This window comes from Phasianus colchicus, chromosome 1 (genome assembly GCF_987193195.1).
Source record: "Phasianus colchicus chromosome 1, bPhaCol1.hap1.1, whole genome shotgun sequence".
Classification (NCBI taxonomy): Eukaryota; Metazoa; Chordata; class Aves; order Galliformes; family Phasianidae; genus Phasianus; species Phasianus colchicus.
The window spans coordinates 190,785,351-190,811,963 of record NC_143436.1 but is presented as its reverse complement, the minus strand read 5'-3'; the positions used below and the strand labels follow the sequence as shown (position 1 = coordinate 190,811,963).

Here is a 26,613-nt window from a genome sequence, read left to right as displayed (position 1 = left end):
TCTGTTGCTCAGGTCAGGATCGTGCTCCTTAGGAACAGTTTGGTCAGATATATGGCCGGTTCTTCGTTAAAAGCTCTTCTCACAGCAGGTTTCAGTACTTGGAGGCTGGCCAATACCCCATTGCTTTGGACTGTACTAAAGCTTTTAGTGCTAAGTCTTGACTTCAGATAAAACACTTTTCTCAGGCTCTTAACAGAGCTGGGTTTCTTTACAGCTAAAATCTGTCTTATAGGCTTTGGGTTTTGCGTTTGTGGGTCCCACTGGGATGAATCTTTTCATCCAAATAACTGCCTTAAATTTCCAAGAGATGGCCAAGAAGAGATCTGGGAATAAATCAACAGTTCAGTGCATTCAGTCTTTTCCCCAAAGTTTCACTTTTCATCAGGAATGCTGTGTACACCATTCCCAGACAAACAGCAATACACCCTACCTCTGACATTGCAGAGAGATTCAGGAGCTGTTATTAATTGAAACAGCTGATGGAAAGACCACATTAATACCCTGTGATGAACCCCTCAGTGGATTAGTAGCAGGGACTTATTTTTTACTATATCTAATGGAGATGCCTGATAAAAAATATCAGGAAAACCCTTATTCGGAAAAAATCTGTAATGCAACCCGTCCTGAAAGAATCATATTAAAATTTTATAGTCGATTCTTCACACTGTCAAACATAGGCATCCCAGAGCACATGTCAAACACGTGCTCTGGGATGAATCTGGAAAGATCTGTATTTCTGAATGCAGATTACAAATATGGGTTCACATTACCATTCCACTCATGTTTACTAGAGCATAATTCCCTTTTCCAACATTTAGCACAATTTCTGTTGAGACATAAGTGTTTGATTTTACTCTGTGAGTAAAGGATGCAATATCAGTGGCAAATAAAGCTTTTTCATTTTTATTTTTATTTTTTTCTTAAGAGTTTTGCAAGAAAGCATCAGTAATAAACAGATATAAGGGACTAAGTGATAGTTTCAGGGAGAAGTCAACACAAAGAGCAATGGCTCTTGAATCCATTTTCAGAGTACCTTCAGCTGATTACTATAGTTCAGTAAGCACCATCTGGTCTTTTTTGTATCATTTCTGTACTTGCAAACTTTGAACATCAGAGCTCTGTAGATTGCCTTATATGAAAAAAAAAAAAATTGTCAATTTATGACTTGATTTTTAAAGAGGAAGCAACTGAATGGATGACAGATTATTTATGGATTGATTGCAAATAGATAAGAGGCTACCAGATGAACTATGATTTCATTTTATATTTTCAAGCTTCAGTATAATTGGCAGAGAGCTTTTCAGGAACGCATTTCTGTTCAGCTTTGCAACAGGGATAAGATGATAAATGCTAAATTCCCTTCATCAGATGGAGCACGAACAAAAGAAACTGATGAGTCTTTCCCTGACATTTGTGGTTGTTAAATGGATCCTAAACTGACAGACTACTCCTTCTGTCTCTATTTAATTGGTGAAAAAATATTATATATTCGCCTAGAACAGCTACCCAGCTTAAAAGCACTGACCCAGCTGTACTCAGTTAAAAGTACATCATCTAATATTACATACAGCAAATAGCTTTTTTTTTTTTTTTTTTGGTGAATTATAATAATTATTTCCTGTGTCAAGCCTGTAGATTTCAATAATGAATCTTGATCTGAAAATGGTGAGAAAAGCACAGCTTCACGTAGTATCGTGATTTAAAAATTGAACATCTCATCAGAAAGTAATTACTTCTTTAAAACAAATCTTGCTGTGTACATCTACAGGATCAGGTGCTTTTCACTTTACATTATTAGAAGGTGAAATAATTTGTGCCGCTGTCAGTAATTGCAGTAATTAATGGTAAACTAACCTGAAAATTACGTAGGTACTATTTTTTAATGACAGCCAAACCATGATTGACTGTCAGCATAGATTTGGTTCCCATGCTTGAAACAACCTGTATACTTCAAGCATTGAGAGCGAACCTTAATTCATAGTTTATATGCAAGATATTGTATATCGTTAAAGTAACAGCAGATTCTTTGGATCTCATCAGTGCATTCAAAGTTTCTATAACTGCTGCTTAAGTCACTGCATAGGATCCATGCAATGTTGTTTTGTTGCTTAGATCCAACAGTTACATCCTTGAATTTACTTGCAATAAAACAGTAATTAAATAGAGTTAAGTGAAGTAGAAGACTCTAACCAGCACTGGAAGGGAAGAAAACCTTCAATATTTTATCTAAATTGTCTGATAGAAAGGGGAGAGGATCAGGAAAAGGGATTTCTCTTGGTTTTACAACAGTGATCCTGCCACGTTGATCTCATTTCCAGATACCTCTGCCTCAATTTGAAAACTTTAGAGAGATGATTATCAAATAGATCTCGAGGGAAGACTGTATTTTGAACAGAGGATGCAGTAAAAATAAATACAGCTACAAAAGCATATTTGTGGTAATGTGACTTGTTGTCTTAAAAACCTGTATTAGAAAAGAAGAAAAAAGATTTCCTATAGCATTCAACCCATGTGCAAAAGCATTCGCTGAATTAAATGCCATTCTCACAGGGCAACCAGTGGTCAGTAAATTCAGCTTTCTCAAGCCCAGTACTTCTCTTGAAAGGGTGAGTTAAAGGTTTTATATGTCATTCTCTAATCAGGAAATGTTCATAGTACCAATATATCTGTCAGAGCAAAAATTGGAGAAATATTGAATAAGCACCATTATTTCACCCTTTTCTTCCCCTACAGCAACATCACACATTTCAGCCCTCAGGAGCATTACAAAGCTGTAATTGCTAACTTCTCTTTCTCAAGTATAGGAGAGCAGTTTTATTGTTCCCTTCCTACCCAATAGGCCTCATGCTCTAATAGCGTATTTTCACAGAGAAATAATTTTTCAGGTACTAACCTAAACAGATACTTCTGGCCTCCTGTCCTCAGCTTCTGTCCCTGCATCCTGTAAGTTGAGTTTGCTGGGCAAACCTGCTCTGTAATTTGTCAAGATCTCCTTGCAAGGCCTCTCCACCCTTGACAACATCAACAGCTCCTTCCAATTTAGTATCATAACAAACTTGCTCAGAACACCTTCTACTCCTACACGCAAGTCATTATTCGCCACAGCAGTGAAAGTCTTTCTTAAGTGTCTCTGTAAAAAACTGTGCTACCAAGAAAAGGGGCATGAAACCCAACGCTGTCCCCACCTGTCAGCCCCTGCTGCTGTCGGTGCTGGTGAATGCACACCTGATGTGTGATTCAGATCACTTGTCTTGTTCTTTGTGCTGTTTTAGAGCTGGTAATCTTATGGCTAAGAAATATTCATGGCTAGTACAGGGCAGGCATTGAGGAAGCATGGCCAAAGGCAGGGAGGTGAGCAGAGTTACCTCTTTTGGCAGTAATGAGTCTTTAGATGAGCATATCATAATCTTGAAAATGCACACTGCAATCCTCCACCTGGCTTTCTGCTGGCAATTAGGACAGCCTGCTGCTTCATCCGTAATCTGGCATCTGGCAGAGGGTGAATCAAAACCCCTTTTGAAGAAAAATGCTGCTAATACAGAAACAAAGAGAGTGAGAAGAAAAAAAACTTATAATCATAGTTCAGCCAACATTCAGCCCCACAGTAACTTATGCTGTGTTCAACATTGTTCCCTATAAGTGATCCTATCACAGAGGCAGCCAGCTAGATGATGTCTGCCCTCATCTGAAATTCCAATTTCTGGTGACTGAATCTGAGTACTGTTTGTACTTGTGGGTGCACTGAAAATGTGTGGAAACTTCTTGTGTGAACGGGAAGTCAGTGTGAATATGCAGCTTCAGAATAGGCATATGCAAACCTGGCATGGAAATGAGAGAGAAGACATTTAAAGAAATAAAATCATAAGCAGTTAATCCTGTTCCCAAATGGCAGATTTCGAATCTCTCTACTTCATGTCACTAATTTTCATCTTTTTAAAAGTGTAATTTGAATGCTCTTCACATGAAATATTTGGACTTTATGTATTGTGGCTTTTTGTAAAAGAGCTGGTCTGCTTGCTGTAACTCTTAGAGTGTCAGTAGATGATAAAAAAACAAAATCATTTTATCTCTCTTTTTGGAATTTAAGTTGGTAAAATTGTGGCAGTGTGATTTGATATGGTTTTTAGCAAACTTGAATTCTCAATAATGCTTTAAATATCATCTTATTCTGTGAAAGTAGAAATGCTACCTTCTCTTTTCAAGTTAAATTTTAAGGTATTCTTGAGAATTTCCATGGTGCAATTAGGCCATTTCTTGTTGTCTGTGCTTTCTGGGAAATCTATCTCTATCTCAAATTAATTTGAAAAGATGTAAAAAACGTGGAATAAACATGATTTATAATGAGGCTTTGGGTGTATTTCCCTAGCTTCCTGTTTCTTTTCTTTTTGATTACATCTGGAGAGAATATGTCTTTAGGGATAATTATATGCAGGCAAAAACTCCATAATGCAAAAAACACTTAACTGCAAAACTGAATGGAAAAAAAGGAATTGTTTTCATTTGCATGTTAAACAATTTTTATAAATTTTCTACAAACAAATGCAATTTAACAAGATAGATTTCGAAGGCTTTGTTAAAGATTACAGAAGGATTAGCTTTACTGTTATGATAATTCAACGTTTTACCTGCTGTATCTACTGTGTGATTGTTTTTAAACCAGCTCTCACTGCCTTGCAGGTACATTAACATTTGCATTGTAATCTCTCTTCCCCATCATCTCCTCTCCTGCAAGCAATGTAAACAACCTTTTTTGGAGCCAAGGAGTGTAACTCTGTGTTCTGACAACAGATTCCATTTAATGCTGTTTTAATTCATTGTTTTCAACTGTAATGTTTGGTATTTCCACCCAAAAGAATGAAGGAAGAAAAAAAAAAAAACAGTTGGAAGAAGATTGTAGTTGTATAAAATTGCTTCTGAATGGATGTAGAGGCTAGAGCAAAATCCAGAAAAAAATCCCTGACATATCCAGAAGACATTTTAGCATATTCTGAACTGTACTGCATAACTGACCTTAGTCTGAGAGGACTTGGATGAATCCTTTGGGTCCAAAGAAATGGTACAGAAGCAGAGTGAGCTCTGAGCAGTGCTAGGCTGGGAACTTTCTGTAGGTCTGGAACAGCTGTAAAGAACTGGAGGCAGCAGTGTGCCAGCCCAATTTTAAAATTATATATGGTCCCCGATGGCATAGATAGCAGTAAGTAAAATTTGAAATAGAGATTGCAAGCTTGTTTATGTAGTTACAAACAAAGGTATGAAAACCAGCCTGCCTCTTGGGCGAGCAACCAAGCTGCTGTCACTGTCCCTCCTTCATTCAGTTTTCTCTAGGTTCCATTTTTCTAAGTTTTTTGTCCTTTGGAGAACAGTTTGGCACAGTATGAATGTGTCCTATGTGTATGTATGCATCTGTGTATCAAAGAGATTTTAATCTCTGTAGGATCATTCTTTAACCTCAGCAAGTTTGCTGATGACACTAAGCTGAGAAGAGAGGGAGAGCATCCGAAGGGACCTGGACATGCTTGAAGAGCAGACAAACAATAATCTAATTAGATTTAACAGGGCCAAGGTACTGCAGTTGGGTTGAAGCAATTCCAGATACTGGTACAGACTGACAGAAGGACTCAGTTGGAGGTGCTTCGGGGGGTCACTGCTCCTCCCAGCCAGGCTCACGAGGTGTTGCAGGGGTGGGCAGCTGCCCCCTCCACGATGTCCGCGAGGGGGTTGGGATGGGCCTTCCTCTCTCCCCACAGTTGGGTTAGGAAGCTCCTAGAAGTCCATAGAAGCACGGAATCACAGCACAGTTTTTTGGGGAGCGTTCTGGAAGGGCGTATTACTATGGAATCTCAGCACAGTTAGATTGGGAGCATCTTGGAAAAGGCTGGGTCAGAAACACAAGGCAAGTGTTTCTCTTAGACTAACCTATTATTATGAAAATGAGGAGAAAAATTTGGGGAGCTGAATTCCAAACAAACCAACCAGCCAATCCACTCTTTCAGTTCAATGGAACGTAGCTAGCTTCAGTGGAGTTTGTGGTTAAATTTTCATGAAACTTTGTCTTGAATGTCATCTGAGGAGGGGTAGTTATGCGCAGGGAGTAAAAGCCAAAAATGTCAGTTTGAGCCCTGGGCAGCCTGGTCCAGCACTGGATCTAGCAGCTGGCAGCTCTGCTTGTGGCAGAGGGGTTAGATCTTCATGATCCTTAGGGTCCCATCCAACTCAAGTCATTCTATGGTTCTGTGGTCCTGATGGACAAAAAGCTGGATGTGAGCCAGCAGTGTGCTCTTGCAGTGCAGGTCAGCTGCATCAACCGAGGGATAGAGCACCTCACCTATGAAGAAAGATTGAGGGTGTTGGGATCGTTTCTTGGAGGAGAAAAGGACCTCACTGAGGCTTTTGAGTACTTGAAGGGAACTTATAAGCAGGAGGGAGACCGACTTTTTACACAGGTAGATAGTGATAAGACAAAGGGGAATGGCTTTAAACTCAAAGAGAGGAGATTTAGGTTAGGTGTTAGAGGAAATTCTTTACTCCAAGAAGGTGGTGAGGCCCTGGCACTGCTGCCCAGAGAGCTGTGGTGCTCCATTCTTGAAGGTGCTCAAGGCCACGTTGGAGGGCCCTGGGCAGCCTGAGCTGGTGGGGGGCAACCAGCCCATGGCAGGGAGTCAGAACTGAATGATTTTAATGTCCCCACCAGCCTAAGTCATTCAGTGATTCTGTTGTTTTCTTTCCTGCTTTTCGTCAAGAATGCAGTAAGAGCAGACTTCTGCAGATCCCTTTATAGCGCTGTGCATCCAGCTTGTGTTACTGCAATGTTGTAGATTTATATTAAATTATTATTAAATTAAGAACAGTTAAAATGAGGATTAACAGCTTTTTGTTAAGATTTATTTGAACATTTGAATTTGCAGTGTTTAAAATTTTTGCAGATAAATAGTTTAAGAGGCAAAATGTTACTGTTTACTTTCTACTAAAATCTCTGACAAAAATTAGAATCATTAAGGTTGGAAAAGGTCACTGCTATTATCTACTCCAACCAAAAATCTGCACCCATGCAGCAAACCCCAAAACTCTCTGCTGAGGTGACAGAAGAGTTCCTTCCTTTGGAGAGAGGCATCAGTGCTTCTATGCAAATAGTACTGACATTCATGGAAGGGATTTTCTTTTCCTGCCATATAATCACAGCTGCTAAGCAGTGTTCAGTCATAGTCACAAAAGTGCTGGCTGCACTTAGTGGAAGCCTTCTGTATGCTTTCCACTCACATCCTCAGCCCAGGCTGCACTGATATCTGATACCTCTGCTGGTCCAGAAGTATGGAAAGGTAATGCACTGACAGCCAGAATGTCAGGAGTGATAGACATAATCACAATAAAAGTGGCTGTGGGCTGGAACAAAGGAGCTGCATAACAGCTGCTGGATAAGTATGTGAAAGCACAAGAATATAATGATACACAGAGCATAAAAGGGACAATAATTTTCTGCATGCATTAAGTGGTTTCAAAGAATATTCTTACCTTGTGGCACTGTACATCATCTTTATTCTATCTGACATAATCTGGGAAATACCTGAAAATACAACATATTTCTGCAAAGTAATGTCAAAAACAATAAGGAAGATACTTGAAATTTTTAACCTGAGGCCATTAGAGGGAAAGACCGGCTAATGATCAGCTTTGTAGGGCGCTGGACCTCCTTCCCAGTTGAGATTATTACCAAATTGCTCATTACAAAGAGCACTCTGAAGCAATTTGGGAGCAGGTCGGAAAAAGGAACTAATGATGGCAATGAAAGTAGTCAGCTTTTAAGCATGTTATGAATATTAGTTAAAGTTTGATGAATCATACAGTACTTTAGACTGATTTTTTTATCCACAGAACAAAATGTAGTCAAATTTTATTCCTCTAACTCCTGATATGAGCTGTGACATGAGTCAGGAATAGCAATTGTTATAATTCACTCAAATGAATTGATATTTGAACCTACCCTTATAACACAGAGGAGAGAGAAAAAGTAACTTATTCTGTGTCTGGGATTAGTGGTTTCTCAGGAATTAATCCATGAGATGAAAATTAAAAACAGAAAGAAATAAAACTTTGTAGAGGAAAATCACTTCCTCCTTGTATCTTTCAATTATTGTGAAACATTTTAATTTTCATTGCGTAATATATTATATTTTTTGTTATAGTGAATAATAAAGGAATTTGCTGTCAATAATGAACATTAATCATAAGTCATATTAAGCATATTAAAGCATATTAAAATTCCACAATTATGAGGTGTTATATCTCTCCTCTAGGAAGACTAGAATTGCCAACTACAGGTTTGGGCAGAAGGGGAAAGGGAGATATTCCCTGCTGCTCCTCTGTTTATAATTAACCTTGTTTCAGTTTGTTTATTTATAGGGCACTAGACAGAACTGTGGTAACTTCAAAACAAGTCAATCAGTTGTTATATGTCAATGCATTTTATATTATCCATGTTATTTTCCTCCCTGTAAGTAGATTACAGATCTGGTTGGAACTTCCTTGTTCCAAGTTTGATAAATTCATGAAAAGGTTTGTCCTTTTTCAGAGGAAGAGACAACTAAACATCATTTAATTTGACTCTGGAAGCTTAATTTCAACAATAAAACAATACTGATTTCTAATTTCTCAGAAAAACTTGAGTTCTGAAGCAGATCTGTTTGTTTCATACGATTGTAGAAAATAGTTGTAAAAGCACAATGAGAAATCATTGGGAAGAGAGGAGATATGTATTCGTGAAATTTCTAGAAAGGGTACCCCCTATTCATTCTCTGTTTCATTCACTTAACTTGTATTTGCATCCTCACAAAACGGAAGATGAATGTACTGAGGTGATCTGCCTCACTCTGGTGTGACAGAGGACATGGAATACAGAACCCTTACAACCCCTCATAGCATCTTCTTGATTGATGACCATGAACTAATTTTTGGGCAGATGTTTTATACTGTCTGGGAGTCTACCAGTGTTATGGAGTGTTGACAGTACTGTTTTATTTGGGCTCCCTAGGACATAGGAAAAATAACTGCTCACTGCGTGTTCTAATTCATTTAGCAAATACATGTCTTCAGTGGTATTACCAGCTTTCTCAAGGATACAGCCACACTCTGTACCCATGTTTCCAACATCCTGCTGTTACCGCACAGGGTCATCTGCCTGCAATGCACCTTAGCAGCCTAGACCTTCTAGGCTTGACAAAAACAACTCCTTTTCAGTTTTATTGCTAGGAATGCTCTCATTTCTTCTTGTGCTTCGATGAACATTTTCTTCCACATTCCATTAAATTCTAACCTATTATTTCTGTGACAAGTCTTGTGCATTGTGTGACTTCACAAAGGTATACATTGTTGAGGACATCTGTTGGTTGATGGTAAGAGATGCTGGAGTAGAACCAGGAATCTAACAATTAGGAATTGCCCATTTTATATTTCTAGAGTACACTGTTCTGATGTGGTTCTCAGTTACATTTTAAGTTTATGACTTAAATTTGACTTCCTCTGGCTGCTCCATTATTTGGAGCTTCTCAGCTAGAACTGGGAGACTCATGTTGAATTTATTCTCCAAAACCCTCTTTCTACTTTCTGGCTTAAAAAACAAACAAACAAACAACTTGACAGTCTGCATGCAGAGTGAGTGATCACAACATTTCATTTGGGTTACTAATGAGGCTTTCATTTAACTTCACATCTTTCTCTGATTTTATATAGCTACAGTTTGCCTTTTAGGCTCCCTTTCCGATTACTGGAAAGTGTTATGTTCTTGTGTCTTACAGAGTGGTTTTATTATCATATAAAGGTTTCATTATTATTACCCATCCCTGGACTAATTCTAGGAGAAGTCTCCATACCTACTTTTTACAAGAAAAGTATTTGGAACATAGATTTAGACTAGATATTAGGAAGAAATTCTGTCTAACCACACTGTGAGGGTGGTTAGACACTGGAACAGGCTGCCCAGTGACGCTGTGGATGCTCCCTCCCTGGAAGCATTAAAGGCCAGGTTGGACAGGGCTGTGAGCATTCTGGTCTAGTGAGGTGTCCCTTCCTATGGCAGGGGATTTAAACTAGGTGATCTTAAATTCCCTTCCAGCCCCAACAATTCTGTGATTCAATTATTCTATATGTTCTCTATATGTTCTTACTAGTTTATTGATGCATTTAGTGATAGAGCAAATAATGCAAAACAGATGTAAATAGTTACATTTTTGTGAATTAATTATGTTTTTTGTGAAATAGCTACAATTTGTGCTCAGGAGGCCTTTAAATTGTTTTGGCTACAAATGTTTCCTTTTTTTTTTTTTTGATGACTTTTTTTTAAAATTTATTTATTTTTTGCTAATAATTGAGGGGAAAAAAAAAAAGAATGCATAAATATATATAATCACTGTTAACATCAGCACTTTTTCTGCAGTTCTGACGGAATCGCTCTTTCCCTTGCCGTATCCTCATGATAACAGCAATGCCTCATTCCACTCTTAAGTAATTTAATAACTTCACAACCAACTCCTACATTTGTGGATCCCAAAGGCAGATGAATTTTACAAATACCTACTCACTGGAAATGGAAAGAAATAGAGTTTGATTCATATTGTCTATTTTACGCATCATATATGTGCCTACAGTGGCTTTAACTGCAATGAAGCTTGGCATGGATGTACCATTATTAAACCCAATCATCTTTCTCCCCTTGGAGAAATCTCTTCTTTTTCTCCATCTAATTGCTATTATGATGAAACTGGGTCCCCTGTCCAAGTTTAGGTGTTGCTGCAAAGGATACTGTGCGCGAAGAAAGTAGGAAGTGAGATAGAGAGCTATTCTCAAAGGGACTCATGATGTATATTCTGATGGCAAAGTCTTCCTGACAGCAGGGGTTCATAGGAAAAAGGATCTACAATTAAATATGCTATTTGGTTTTGATTTTTTCTACTCGGCAGAGAAAAGAACTGGGATTGGAGAACAGATCTTGATCCCTGTTTTTCCCTAAGTTTCAGTGATTATCTGTGTTTAAAATAGAGTAATAAATAGAGTAAAAATCTCATATACTAATGTGATGTAGCCAATGAGAAAAGAGATCCACAAACCTTCTGCAGGTCTTAAAACTAAACAGAAACCTTTCATATAATTGGAGGTGAACCTGTATGGTATTGATCTTCCCACCTATCTCTTCCCACACCCAGTCCCCAGCCTTTCAGAACTTGACTGTGATTCATCTTGTCTCTTTCAGTTCTCTGTAGAGATCAAATGACTCATGCTCTAAAAGCCTTTAATGAATTCCCATTGTTTATAAAGGTAGCATAGATGATTGGCATAAATGATGAGCATAGTTGATTGATATCATTTGGACAGATGAAATCTGCCCCAAACTTTTATTGTAGTATACTTTCCTAATGTCCTAGCAATTGACAAAAATAATTTCAGTAAAACTAAGCATTGCCAAGATTCCATTCCCCATTCTTCCTAAAAAACAGTCTTTTAAAGCATGGAAGTATGATGGACCTAGATTGTTATTAGGTGGGAAAGCCACGGAAACTCTCTTCTTCAGTTCTGTCCAGCCCACCCTCACTTTTTTTCCCCACAGTAATTCCCCATGCCTTGTTCTGCTTTTTTATTCTTTTTTATACTCTCAGCCAGTTATGTGGATCCCAAAGGCAGACCCAGCTTACAAACAAAATATAGCCCCATGCATTGTAACACAATTATATTTTATGTCCATGAGAGAAGCAGAGTACGCCTTTCATCATTGTAAACTTCACTTTTGTAATGGCATAGCATGTTACAATTTTTTTTTTTAATTTTATTTTTTGCAGTTTCATATGTCAGTTGTGATATAACCATGCAAACAGCAAACACTACCATTTCAGTGCTGCAGGAAATGGAAGCTATGGTCTTTACTTCTATTACACTACAACAGGACCAGGCTGAGTTAGGAAACCATCTGCATAAAATACATCACAGCTATATAGCCAGAAATGATCTTGCCCTTTACAGTTATAATAAAGGAAAAGATTGAAGCTAATCTTCCCACAGCTGTGCCTTAGGTGAGCAGTGGAGCTGAAGGAAGCTCTGCAGCTGCACTATAGCCCCCTCATCGCATCTCTCAGAGGTTCATTTTACTGGTAGAAATGTGCATTTTGTTGTTGGTTTTTTTTCAAAATGATGATAATTATGTCACCAATGAACACTATTCAATCTCTGTTCCTAGTCTACAACTAAAGTTTTAAAGGGAATTTTAATTCTTGGTGTTTTCTTAGAATGTCTTTTTGTTTCTTCAAAAGCACTCAACAGGGTAATGAGCAAATTCATCCATGTAGAAGAAACCACAGTCTTTTTATCCTTGTAGCTGTCCCAGAAGTAGAACACAAATAGTAACAGTCATCACCAGCATTAGCTGGAAATTAAATAAAGCTTTATTTTAATTATCTCATATTTCTGAATTAACTTTATGTGTATTGTTAATAGCCATCTTAATTAAGTAAGCGGTATTTCAATTTGAGATATAATTTCAGTGGTTTCTTTTTGTGATTTACTGTCTTGATGGTATCCATTAAGAGTCCATTATGTTATCTGACCTCACATCTCTTTTAAACTAAAAATGGCTATCAAAAAAAATAAAATGAGAAAAAAAGCATAATGTATCAAAAAAGATTTAATTGACTCAAAAAATCTTATCTCTGTATCCATACAGCTGCTAAGGAAACCTGTGTGTATTAAATAAACCTTCACTTAAATTTAGGGCACAAGCAGTCAGCTGGTGGTTTTGTGATAAAATGCCAAGTTCCACGCAGTTCATTTTTTCCTATTGTATTTTCTCTGCTCAGGCTGAAGCTATTACTGCTATGTTTGCTGTAAGATTGACTAAGCACTATGTATTTCATAGATAAAATTAGTAATTATTCTCTATGTAGATACTATTTTTTCTGTGCAGCTAAAAGCGAGATGCCTGGTTGAAGCAATCATCTAAGCAGATTATTGTCAGTAACAGCTTATTTGTTCAGGTAGAAGTTCCCATTAGATCTCTGATCTATAAAACATAATCTCATGAAGTGGAATTTTTATGGAAATAGAATACAGTGATTTTTGCCTTTTCTCTTGATTGAGAGATAAAAATGTTATTATAAGTGAGAGCAATGATTTGTCTTTTATGTAGCGTGTCAAAAAATGGGAAAAGTATGAAAAGCTCTTACACCTATTGATGTTCTGTATACTTTTCCTGACTCATACAAGCTTGTAGACATTCCTTCAAATTTTGGCTGTTGAAATCTTCATTACTAGGAATTTCACAGATGACAGAGAGAAAATTGTATGTGCACAAATGACTATCACTTTTTTATATATCCATAGCCAAAGATATCTGTGTCCTAGAAAAACATGCAAAGCATAATTAAATTCAAATATGTGCACCATTTATCTTTTATTTTCACTTTCAATGTGGCACTGCAGAAACTTATAATATCTACAGTAAGCCTCTCAGTATTTTTCAGATTCTGTGGACAAGAATACCTTTCATTTTGTTGTTATAAGTTGTGATGTCTTTTATACTTACATTTATCAAAATAATGTCCAAGCTTAAGGTTTCACTGGCCCCTACAGATCACAAGACATTGGGGTAGAATCATTATTAGTTTGATTCTTTTTATGACTGCTATCCTATAATTGTACGTTAAAAATAATTTCAGTAATTCATTTGCATGCCTTACCTTCCAGGAAAAGTGAAGATGTACTGATCCATCAAATAAACATTGTTTTATTTGTGTTTCTGTAAAAAAAAAAATATTGCAAATGTATAGTAGATTAAATGTGCTGCCCTAGAACTCTTTAGTGTTATTTCTTGCACTGCTAATACATTTTTTTCTCCTTTTCTTCTCTAGGTCTGGGTTTCAGTATTGCAGGAGGAGTGGGAAACCAACACATTCCTGGGGACAACAGCATTTATGTCACCAAGATTATTGAAGGAGGAGCTGCACAAAAAGATGGGAGGTTGCAGGTTGGAGATAGACTTCTTATGGTAAGTGTGACAAGTTTAAATTGCATTTTATATGAATGAAAGTCATTTCATATAGGTACTTTTATTTTCTTTATGTGGTACTGGAGATAACCATTACAGCTTCTCTAATAATTGTTATATTTCTGTTATCTTCATTTTTTCCCACTGTTTATATGTGTTTCTGAGACTACAGTTAAAAAAACCCACAACATTATACCAGAAAACCAACATTTTGTGAATAAAAGGCAATAGATTTTATTACTGTGACTGTCATTTAACTAAGAGGAGAATAAATGCATCATACACATCAGCAGCTAGTCAAAATTCACCACAGAGCTTCTACAGTAAGGGCTTCATTACTGCTCAACTCATTGTATTGATCATTGTAAGAAAGTAGAAAGATGCAACAAAACTCGCTTTCGTAGCCACCACGAGTTGATTGTTACCTATATTTCAGTGTATGGATGGATGCTTCATGTAGATGCTCCATCTAGGTGTTATAAAAGATACGCTTGTCTTGAACTGTTCTTATTTCTCTGATGGATCTTGCTTGGGGAAATTGTTCCTAATATTTGAAGAGCTAGTACCCTGTTCTCTCTAGGTAACTATTTCCCACTCTCAGAGTTTGTTTAATACTCTGTAAGGGAGAAACACTTACTCTGGTGAATCAGCAAAAGTTGATCTATGTCAGGTTGTATTCATGTCAATGCATTTGCAAATATTTCAGCAGGTACAGAAATAGGTTTTAAATCATTGCGATGGAAAAAAAGTGCACTGCGGTAGCTCGGTTTTATGACACAATGTCTAAGCAGTGAAAAATTGCTGTGACCTTTCTTCTGCCCGTAAAACTATGTCTATGTTCTTTTCTATAAGAAAACTGCATTTTTTTTATTGGCTAGGGCCACTGTGTTCCAGTCACATGTAAAGATGACCATTCATTATCTGTGTATTAAACAGAACATAAAAGACACTTACTCAGTTGCTTGATTGGTGACTTTAACCTTTTTTAATTAACCCACACAGGCAGATAAAACAACTAAAAGATCAAATGCTGTTATCAAACTCAAAGCAAAATGAAACTTAACATTTAAATTATATTTCTTCTTTGCAAGTTCTCAGCACACTGAATTTCAAGTCCCTACTCTTTAATGATTTTTGGCTTGTTTTTCTATAGAAATGTGTATTTGTATTTGCCAAAGTTATATTGTATTTTGTTATTTTCCACTTTGTAGAAAATCTACTTGCCTTCAGCTGTTGCTTCTTTTTTTTTTTCCGTGATGAGAATTTTTTCACAATTTTTATGTTATTTGCAAATTTGTATTACCTTATTATAATTTTCTTCCCACTTACCTAAAGAAATAAATAATATCTACACAACACAGACAAAAAACTCTTCATTCTCTCTCTCAACATCACTTAATTAGCTGGAATTTCAGTAGAAAAATAGTAATTTCATACATCACTATGTAGAATTTCATTCTTTCTCCTGCATCTGACCTCTGAAAATGACCAGAAGTTATTGCCACTATGTTTGATGTCACATTTCCATGCCACTTTTCTTTCGGTGACCAGTTCATTACTTACAATTATCTCCTTTTATCATTTCTGTGTGAAATGAGGGGACAAAAAAAATCATAATATTGCTCTCCACTACCCATATACTTCCAGACCAAGCTTTTCATTCCAAATAGCAACTTGTTCTTTGTATAATTTAACCCTTACATTTTCTACAATTCACGGAGATAAAAAGCTATGTTTTCTGATTCTCTCCAGTAAGACACCTTGATTTCTTTATAGCTTGAGGTTTTTCTGATTTTCCTGAATACTTTCAATATTTTCTCTTTTCTGCCTCAGGTAGTATCTGTCAGTTCAAGCCATTTACTTCATGTACCTTTGTGAAAAGAAAGAATTCATTGCTTTCTTTCGTCAGTCTTATTGCTTTGATCAATGCAGTATTGCTATTATCACCTGTGTGGTCTGTGGCTGCTTCGTTGATTCCTTGTTTATTATATACTTCAACATTTTATTGTTTGTTTGTTTTTTTTCTCACTAGTGCATGCTTCCTCAATCTTTGTTTTTTTCCATCATTTATCTGTAAAATCTGCTATAATGTGTTAGTCTTACAGAATTGCCAGCAGCTGCTGGAATGGTTGTTTCTTTTTTGTGCCTGTGTTCTGATAAGTCTGAATAAAATGCTTTCAGATTCCAAAAAACATGCAAATAAAATCCATTAAAATTTAAGATGTAATAAAAGACATGCTGCAAAATCAAAACTAATATTGAAATGTAAAACAATGAGATGCCACCTGAGCATTTCACAGTTTGATGATCCTACCGTTATTAAATGCAGATTGCTAATAGTGTGTTAAGCATTCACAAGATGTATTATGTAAATATTGAGCATTGTAATTATTTTGAAATCTATACGAGGGCATATCTGTGCAGTTCTGTTTCTGTGGCACTGAGCCTGCACTTCTATCCTATTATTCTAAGCACTTCCGCATAGAAATTCTCCAGTGAGGGATAATTCTGAGGTAACCAGTAGGAAAATTATTGGAGGAAGCTTAAGAGTGCTCCAGCCAAAAACTGAACTCAGTGGATTTGGTAGGTATATGTAAAATGAACAGACCAGAGCTCTGCTCTGGAGACTTATACCTAGTAGGAAACTTCTACCTATTGTAGACTGGTAGTCATATCCATAGTAATGCCTACAGTGAGATTATGGCTGTACTGGGTGTCTCCACAAGGCTGCTTCTCTTGGCACTGGACGAAAGGAATGTGGAATCATGTATCATCTTAGTCTAGTACAATAATTTAGGTTGAAAGAAGCTCAGGAGGTCTCTAGTCCAACCTCCAACTCAAGCAGATTCAGCTCTACAGTCATGCAGGGTTGGTAAGAATTGAGTCTTGAAAACATCTGGAGATAGATTTTGCACAGCCTCTCTGGGCATCTTGTTCCCTCTAACTGCTTGTTTATAGTCTTCCCTGTTACCACATGCCACTCTGAAAAGCTTAGCTCCATCTTGATGACTGTAAACACTGGAGGTTGCTGCTAGTTGTCCCCAGAGCTGTGATTACTTTCTTTTATCTAATGTTATCATCTCACCTTGGAATTGCTTGCCTGCGGAATGGATAAATGAGAAGTCACTATAAAACTGTTTTTTACTAATACAAAACACTGGTAGTTAGAAGCAAAGTATTTTTCAGGGAAACCTCTAAAACAGTAGAAGTTAAGCTGCTCTCTTATAAGTATTCTGTTAACTCTTCAAATCTATTGCTCCCCAAAACCTTGAATGTTTGGGCCATATCTGTTAGCCTCTTGCCTTCTAACATATGCAGTCAGAGAAATCAGATATTCTAGGGATGTGTACATTTATAAGAAGTGATGTTACTCACACACCACAAGATTTAATTTGATTCTGTTTTCTTCCTAAAACCATAAGGAAAAAAAAAGAGCTGCTTTCTTTTTCCAGATGTTCGTGTTTGCTTGCAAGCCCATTCTGTGCTGAAAAAATACCATTGGGTGGTTTTCCAGGGCTGTGGTGGGTTGCTATTTACAGCTGTCAAACTGTGCCTTACAAGATTCCATACCAGCATCAGTTTCTGTCAGATCACACATAGCTGCAGAATCATTTGTTAAAGTAGTCAGAGTAAATCATTTAAATTTTAGGTGCATCTACATTAGCATTTGTTTCAGAACAGAAAAGATCTTGTGGGGGCGATCTTTGAGGAGACAAACCAAATGTGATTTTTTTGAAAGAAACTACACCAGACAATGTAAACATCCAGCAAAAGCATTCCTAATTAGCACTGCTTTACAGCTGCTAACAGGTGTTCAGTCTGTAGAGCCCAACTACGTATAACCCAAAGTAACTCCCTTAGAACACGTGCAGAGTAGATGCCACTTTATCCACACCCTCTGTTGTTGCAGATCAGTCCTGGTGCACATATTTTTCATTCAGAAAGGCTGATGAATTACGGACATTACCCAGTTAAAACAAAGGTAGAGCAGTGTGAACAGACAGTACCTGATCTGTTGGTTGTACTTGCTGGCTAGCAGGAAGGAAGCACATCAGAATAAATGTATTTGTATAGATGGAGAATGATTAGTACTGAACCAGCTCTGGGGATTCAGTGGCTGTATCCATTCTGATGCAGCAGTGGGCTCTGAACTAACTTTACACTGTTGTTGACATTAGACTTACAATACTTTATCTAGCATTCAAAGGTAGATTTGCTATAATCAATTTTAGGATGGAGCCATAGCTATAAGCTCCCGAGTTAATTCCTTCCCAGAATACTTATTGTGTGATCATTCCTACACAGTTATGTCATCCTCATACCATTTCATTGCATACAAAACATTTTTTTTAAAACAAAATCAGTGTAAAAGTGATTGACGAATGATTATTCAATATATGTAGGTTACTCTGCAAGGAATGCCTCCTAATTATTTCCATGTAAACACAGATACAAAAAAAACAATAACATTATTTGCTAGAGTAATTTTTCAGCTACAAACTTCTATTTTCAACATTGTCACCACCATTAGCAGTGTGTTTTTGCCAGCAATAAACAAGAGCTTGCAGGCCACAGTCATAAAAATCTGCACCAGCAAAGCTGCCTCTCTGTTTCACAGCTGTTATGAGGGCATCATTGCAGGAAAATGTTGCCCACATAGTCCATCTTTCATCAGCAAGAACAGATGGAAGTCAGAAGGTGTCAAGTGTAGACTATGTAGTGGGCATGGTAGGACAGTTCAGCCACTGTTTGCTCCACAGTCTTTAAAGTGGTATGGGGCCCTGGTGTTATCATGTTGCAAGAGAAAGGTTGTCGTCTTCTCTGTCTTAACTGGAATTTTGAGCCTTCAGCTTAGTCAGCATCCACCTGGTGCAAACTGTGTGATATTCCAATGTTGCCACCATCATTTCCAATGCACTGAAGCCTACATTCTGCTCCATACATGATTGCCTAGTTGTAATCCACTGATTCACAAAGATGATCAAGATCCTGTTCATTCCGTGGTGTGACAGCTGTGCATGCCGGTTTCTTTCTGTTCAGATTCCAGCAGTTAAACAACTATTTTAAGAGTCTGTGGAGTTATGCATAGTTAGTTAACCCAAGCCTCCTTAGAACAAATGATTGGGCTTCAGCTTTGGTGCACTCAGGTGTGCTGAGGGATCTGGCAGAGGTGATTACTGAACCACTTTTGGTGAATGGGTGACGTGCCTGAAGACTGGAGAATAGCCAGTGTCATTCCAGGGACCCTCCAATGTTGCTCCAAAAAGCAGCAAAAACCAACTGGTTGTGAGGTCTCTACAGAGATATTCAAGACTCATCTGAACCAGTCTGTGTGATCTGTTGTAAAGTACCTGCTTTAGCAGGGGGGTTGATCTTGATGATCACTTGCAGTCCCTTCCAACGCCCATAATTTGATGATTCTGTGATTGAAATACCTTTGTTTTCACAGCTGTTTAAATCATGGTGGGTTTTAAAAAAGGTCGTCAGTATTTCTAGATTTACAGCTGCCAAGCTGCAAGTATTTTCTGGCCAGTGTTCACTCAGGATTTGCTCTGGAAAACCGACTTTCTGAATATTACACTAAAGCAAACATTACCACTGACAAGTTGAAGATCACCTCATTGTCTCATTCACTGAGTGAATCAGTCTTCTTATTCTAAATACATACAGGAGTGGAACAGTTTCCCTTTAAAAAAAAAAAAAAAAGAATTAAGACAGACTTATTCCTCCAGAGATCTTATTCAGCTATCAGCTTATGCTCTTGTGAATGAAATTATTTTTTAAAGTGTCTGTACAGCCTTTTGGGGAATTCTAAGCTTTTCACTTCAGCTGCTACTTAATGCCTTTATTTTCCAATATTAATCTAGGAAAACTTCCAAATAATTCTTGCTTGTGTTTACACTTCACTGCTTGATTATGCTGTTTAGGAGAGAAAAAGAAAAAAAGAAAAAAAAAAAAACCTGTCTTTATTTCTCTTTGGCAACATTTTGTCCTTATTTCCCCCATCACTTCTTTGATTGTGCTACTAAGTATTTTAATTTCCTTTATCCTGTATTATTTATATCTCTTATTATTCTCCTGTTATATCAACATGTCTTCTTATATCATTCCTTCTGTTTGTAGAAGCTGCTTTCCAGATTTCTTTGTTTATGTAGACCTATGATATTTGAAGTAGGGTTCTATTAGTTTTGTTTTGTTTTGATTTGATTTCCTCTCTAAGAACATCTTTTATTTAAACAGAAGTGGTAGTTTAACAAAAAGCTCGTCGATTTAGGATGAAACAGGTTGCTCAGAGAATTCATAGACTCTCCTTGTTGGAGATGTTCCAAAGCCACCTGGACGTGGTCCTGGACACCCTGCTTGGAGCGTCCCTGCTAGAACAGGGACTGGACTAGTTGAACACAGATGTCCCTTCCAACCTCGTTCTGTCTGTGATTTTGTAGTAATATACAGACAGTGAGGGAAGGAGGGATAGTGAAGAATAACTATGTAGTGGTATTAACAGAAGTGTGAATTTTCAATATTAGAGATGGTTATGAAATACAGCAGTAAGAGAGGCTAATTTTCAGTCACTGCCGCTTCCTACCAGTCTAGTATTTAAAATATATTTATTAAAAGTGCATGTGTATATGAATGTTGTTCCTGAAATTAAAAAAAAAAAAAAAAAAAGGAGAGAAATTTATATAACGTAGGGATCATACTTCTATTTAAAAAGAAGACCTGCCAAAATACAGCATACAGTGTCAGGAGCTCTCTTGTGAGCATTAGATTGTATCATTGCTCTTCATGTCAAGTTGTTATAATACGCCTGTCACTGCCTGTTTCAATCAACCTTAAAAGCAAGTCTGAGAATTATGCAAGGATCAAAATTTAAACAGAATCCTTGCATTTAGCAATAATATCTGAGAGCAGTCATTTTCTATTGCTGTTGGTATCATCTGAATATGAACAGTCCTCCAGTGCTTCATAAAATCTGGATTTCTTTCCAGTTACCAATTACCAGTTAATACCTTTGCCAGTAGCTTGGTGTAACAGCCAAGTTTCCTGTAATTTACTGAAAATAAATTCCCTAGAAAGTATGTATTGCCTTATGTGATTTAGTGCTGTACTTTGTCACACTGTAGTTGAGGAGCTTCTTCTGCCATCATGCATAAAGTTTACAAGGAATCCTTGTAATAACTGTAAAAGTTGAAGGATGGTGCTTTATATCATGGTCAAATGTTTCATGTATGACATTCACCTTGAAATGTAGTCTTGTCTTCTGCCTTACACCACACATCTGAAAGCTGTACCTACATTCTTTACCTCTTCCCTCTGTCCTTTGACTACTTTATTCAGGTTGTATACTTTTTGGTACAGGGGCTGTTTAGTATTCTGTTCATAGGAGCACACCTATTGTTGACATTAGTAGATGTAGTGGATTTACATGTGAGTAATTTGTATACCCTTCTACAATAAACCACTTCTGACACTTTGCTTTGAATTTCCTTTTTCTGGCAGTAAAGCATAAATAGTCAAGACTTACTGCCTCCATCCCTCTTTAATCTGTAAACCTGTCCTCTTATCATTGAGTATTATTCTTCTTGGACAGAGCACAGAACCAGTAGTTCATCCTCTTTTTTTCTTAGCATCTTTCTCCTGTGTTTCCAGAAAACTGATTAACTGCTTTCTTTCTTTTCTTTTTTTTTCATTTCCTGCTCCTCATAGACATCCCCTCATTCTTTATATTACTTTCTCTCCTATTATATCAATTGCCAATGACATATTATGGATGAAAAGATTTTGAGGTCTTAAGTATATCTGAGGTCCTAGCCATGTATTCTATGTGATATTTTGGACAGATGAGCTTGGGAGGTCAAATAATACAGGCAATTTCTATAAATGATGTGATGTTATTAAATTATTTTAAAATATAGTTTTATGCTAATAATGATACTGGCAGCAGAATCACAAAGGACTTAACTACTAACAAGACCATCTAAACCCATTATGTTTCTGTGGTATTATCAAAAATAGTACATCAGTATTTGAATATACATCTGCTAAGAAAACTTTATTTTCTATTCTGCTGTACTACTATAACTATAATCTTCAGTGCTCTTTGAGTTTTTCTAACACTGCAAAAACTGCAAGACAGTGTCATTATTCTGTCCATTGCTGCATCCTAACTCACCTGTCTGATTTCTCCTTTAAGGTAAACAATTATAGTTTAGAAGAAGTTACCCATGAAGAGGCAGTAGCGATACTGAAGAACACATCAGATGTAGTTTATCTAAAAGTTGGAAAGCCCACCACCATTTACATGACTGATCCTTATGGCCCACCAGACATTACTCACTGTAAGTGACTATTGCATTTCATTTTCTATGAGATCAGTTGATCAGATGATTGTGTTTTTTTCATAGCTTATCTAATGTATTCTATTAAAGGTTATGAAACAGATTGGAAGACTACAAAAAATGAAATGTTTATTGCTACTTAAGTATGCTGTGTTTACGAAATATTGTAAATAGTGCTGCTCAACTAAACTATATTTGCAGCAAAAGTAGGAATGTAGATAATGTATTGCTGTGCTGACTCAAATAAGCCGTTGTCTAAGTGATCAGATTAATCTGCAACTCTTGTGACAATTACAGTGGCAAATATATGCAAATGTATTTTGAAATATGATTGGATTTGTAGACAGGAATCCTCTCTCCAATGAAAAATCAGTAAAAACAGAAAAATATCCAAATAAACTCAGTGAAAAGCTTGAGAAAAATGAATAGATATTTGCCTGAAATATTTATTTGGCATGTAAAATCACTATCTGCATAAATCTGCCTTTTTTCCATGTATATCCACTTCCTCACTTCCTGTTCCAGTTTGCGTCATTGTCAGTCTGTCCATTAACTTTACATATGGTCAACAAATGCTCCTCCACTGAAAACTTTGTCATTGTATTAAATGTTTTCAGTTGTTCTATGAGGTTCTTAGTCGTTTAGTTATTGGTAAAGCCCAGCGAAGGATTTTTTTTTGAGAGATAGACTACTTTATTTTAAAACAACCTGTTTTTACTCTGCATGTGATATCTATGCACTGAAAATCATCTACATTGGCATGTGGTGTCTACGCAGAAAGAAATGTGAGCTTGTCAGGTTTCCCTGAGATGACCAAGTGCAAGGGTGGGCTTCTGTGAATCCCTATCAATACACACCCTCTTAAGGCCTACCTCCTTGACAATATGTTTTTTGTAGCCCTGAGGAGATAACAGTGATTAGAATCTTCTCTCTGGATTTACTCACTTTTCCTATGTTTTCCAGTCCAAGTGTCCAATACTCCTATCAAGTCTTTATATCTTGCTATCATCTCTTAATAACTCAAATTTTTCTTTTAGTTTGGTTGTAGGCTCTCCTGGGAAGTTGCCCCTGGTTATTTTGTGTTTTGATAAGCTATTGCTGAATTTAGGTACAATCAACATGTTCAATTCTTTTATATCTCCTTCTGGCAGTCTTCTTGATGTTCCCACACTGAGACATTCGCATTCCCTTCTCATTCATAAATGTAATCTAAATGTTTCAGTTGCAGGTCCCTATATTTACAGTGTCAGTCTATCCATATTGTTACTGCATCTCCTTTCCTTCATTTAATTGTTCACTAAAAACTGATTGCCTTGCGTTCTACTACCAACCAGCAGGGACTAGCTGCTCCGCCTAACAATTGTGTGGTAGTTTAATTTTTGAAAAGAGCTTTAGCAACTGATCTATGCAAGTCTTGATCTTCTGCCAATAACACTAGGAGCACTTGTGGCCAGGAAGCCAGCGGCTGGGAAAGGTAGATTTTCTCAATAAAAGCCAGATATTAATTTTCTCTGCTCGTTTGCAGAGCATTGCTACTGTGAAATGAAGTAGTCAAGGGGAAAGATAATATCCGTAATCCTCCTTATTCAAACTGCTCCATAAAAATAACAGGGAAGGTTTTGTAATGTGCACATCAGGTGGTATATTCAACTGTGCTGAGGATAACTATTTACTTAGCAAATGTTACAACAGATGGCAGTTATGGTTGTTCAGTAGTAGTCTGGTCTGGATCTTAGCAAAGCACAAGAAGTAAAATAACTAAATGTCTCCATCCAATCTCCTGCTCTATAATACTTTCTAAAATAATAATTTGGGTCTTCTAAAAGGGTGTGTTTATTATGTCAGATTATAGATCAGCAGGGTATAAGAAGACAGACACACTTCCAGAGAGGGAGCAAAGGTTGAAAAGATTTGCAGTAGCCCATCCCAGGCTGTTGGTGCATAGAGATTCATTTATTCATGGGGAACTTTTCATTATACCTACATGTTCAGAGTATTTCAGAATCAGTAATGGACTGTCCCAGTAGAGATATTTTGCTTTGAAGCATTCTGTACCTGGATGTCTGAAAGAAAGACTTAAAGTAAGACTAGAAAGACTTCTTTTAATGAGATTAGTTCTAGCTCATCTTTGTTTTTCCTACTTGTCCTTTCCTTTTCTAATTATATTAACTATATATTTGATTACAGCTATTGCTAGTAACTTGAGAACTGCAAAAAGCAAGCAGATAACAAAATCCAAATATACAAGATAGAGTCATACAGCACAATCATGTAATTATCAACATTTTTCATTAATTTGTATGTGATTTGTATCGTATTTCTATTTTATATACAAATTTGCCATGTTGTAAATAATACCATCTGTATTGGTATTGAAATTTCAATTATATTAGGAAAAGCTGAACCTTTAGTAAATCACAAATTTAAATCTCCACCATTAGTAATTCTTGTCATCCATAAAATTCCTAATCTTATCCTGAATTTAATTCTTGGTGTTTTATTCCCACTTCTATGTACGGGAGCCAAAGTGGTGTGTGTTCTTAATCTTATTCTATCCTATATGCATTTCCTTCTTCCAGTCTGTTCTGATTAAAGAAATTATTTGTTTGCAGTCTCACAATCTATTCTTCCTTATTCAGATCCCTCTGAAGAATCAATTCTTGCAAAATGAGCCACATTATTGTTATTATTACTTGCTATTATCAACAGTGGCTAACTAGAAATGCTTATTCTTACAACAGCTTATTCTCCACCAATGGAAAATCATATACTCTCTTCTGGAAACAACGGCACTTTAGAGTACAAGGCGTCTCTGGCCCCTATCTCACCTGGAAGATACTCACCCATTCCAAAGCACATGCTTGTGGAGGATGACTACACCAGGTCAGATGCTTTTCTTTTTTTTGTTTGGTTTCATGGCAATTAAAATGAACATAGGTAAAACACTTAGTGCATCTCTGATGGCATATAACATGTAGCTGTTTTCACTCATGTTCAAGATGAATTAAAACTGCTACAGTTACAGAGAAACTAAGGGGAAGATCTCATAAATGCATGACCTGAAGTTCATGTTTCCTTGGTGCAGTCCTGCACTTGTTCCTAAACAACATGGCAACATTAGAGCAGTGTTGGCACTGAGAAGAGCACTCTGGTTCTTCAGAATTAACTGTGATAGTTCCTTACTGGTGCAGCTGGGAGATCTTGGGACTGGTGACTCATCTGGCTCACTGCAGGTATGGGTGGAGTGATGGTACATGTGTTTGTACCTGTCTGTGAGAGTACTCTCTGAACAGCCCGCTTGTTTAGTTCTCTGAAAGCAAGCTGAAATACTCTATAATTGCTCTGCACACTCTGAAAGATAAATGCCATAGAGAGTAAACAGTATGAGAAAAGAAAGAAAAAGTAAACAATTTTTTGTCTGTAAATAGCTGTGAATAAATTAAGGTGTGAAACCAAAAAAAGTCTCCTAAACAATAGAAAATCACATTATGAAACAACTTTCTGTGGAAGTTAAAAGGAAGGGAGGTTAAAAGAAAACTCTATGGTGTGGTACTTGATTATATTATGAAAGGAATTCTTGTGATTATCAGCAAAATGACCATTGGAAATCGCTCCTAATCCTTCTTTTCTTTCTTTTTTTTTTTTTTTAACAAGTTAGGGGGATTTTATTTATTTACTTGATTTCCAGCTAGAAAAGACACAGAGGAAATTGTTCTTTTCTCTCTTAAAAGAGTTCTTTCAAGTCTTGTGTTGAGTGTCACTAATAAGACCTTGTGTCTTTTTTTTTTTTTAACGAGCACTACCAATCACTTAGAAGACAACAGTTGTTAAGTTTGTGAAATGAGCCTTCATCATAATGTCAAGTACCAAAGGAAATGGCAAATTTCATTTTTTTCTGCACTTCAGTATTTACAGATTTATTATGTTTAAAGCTAAAAGGCAGGCTGTTTCTGGTTATCTAATCTGGCCTACTGTGTAGACCAAAGAATCTTAGCCTCTTATGCATTCACTTCATAATTTGCTAATTTGCCTTCTTTATTTCTTGTTGCATATGATTAAGATCTCAAGCTGCTTGGCTTGTTGCATCAGACAGATTCAGAGTAAATCATGATGGAGTTTTTAATCAGGTCATAAATTTATGGAAACCACACCTTGCTTCCCTGTCTTGGGTAAAAGAATTTCTACTTCGTTTTGACTGAGGATGCAAAAACAACATTGCTTTTATTCAATTTGTGAGACATTCTGTTAGAATGA

The 26,613-nt window shown here is 36.8% G+C and overlaps 1 protein-coding gene across 10 annotated transcripts in view; it reads left to right on the top strand.

Moving 5' to 3' along the window:
* The window catches only part of DLG2 (discs large MAGUK scaffold protein 2), a 1,008,740-nt gene that overhangs the window by 703,283 nt on the left and 278,844 nt on the right, over positions 1 to 26,613 (top strand). For all 10 annotated transcript variants that reach the window (XM_090134092.1, XM_090134093.1, XM_090134091.1 and 7 more), the window contains 3 exons: positions 13,884 to 14,020; positions 22,215 to 22,359; positions 25,101 to 25,242. In XM_090134092.1, coding sequence (XP_089990218.1) covers positions 13,884 to 14,020; positions 22,215 to 22,359; positions 25,101 to 25,242 — 424 coding nt within the window. The remainder of the gene's footprint in view (positions 1 to 13,883; positions 14,021 to 22,214; positions 22,360 to 25,100; positions 25,243 to 26,613) is intronic.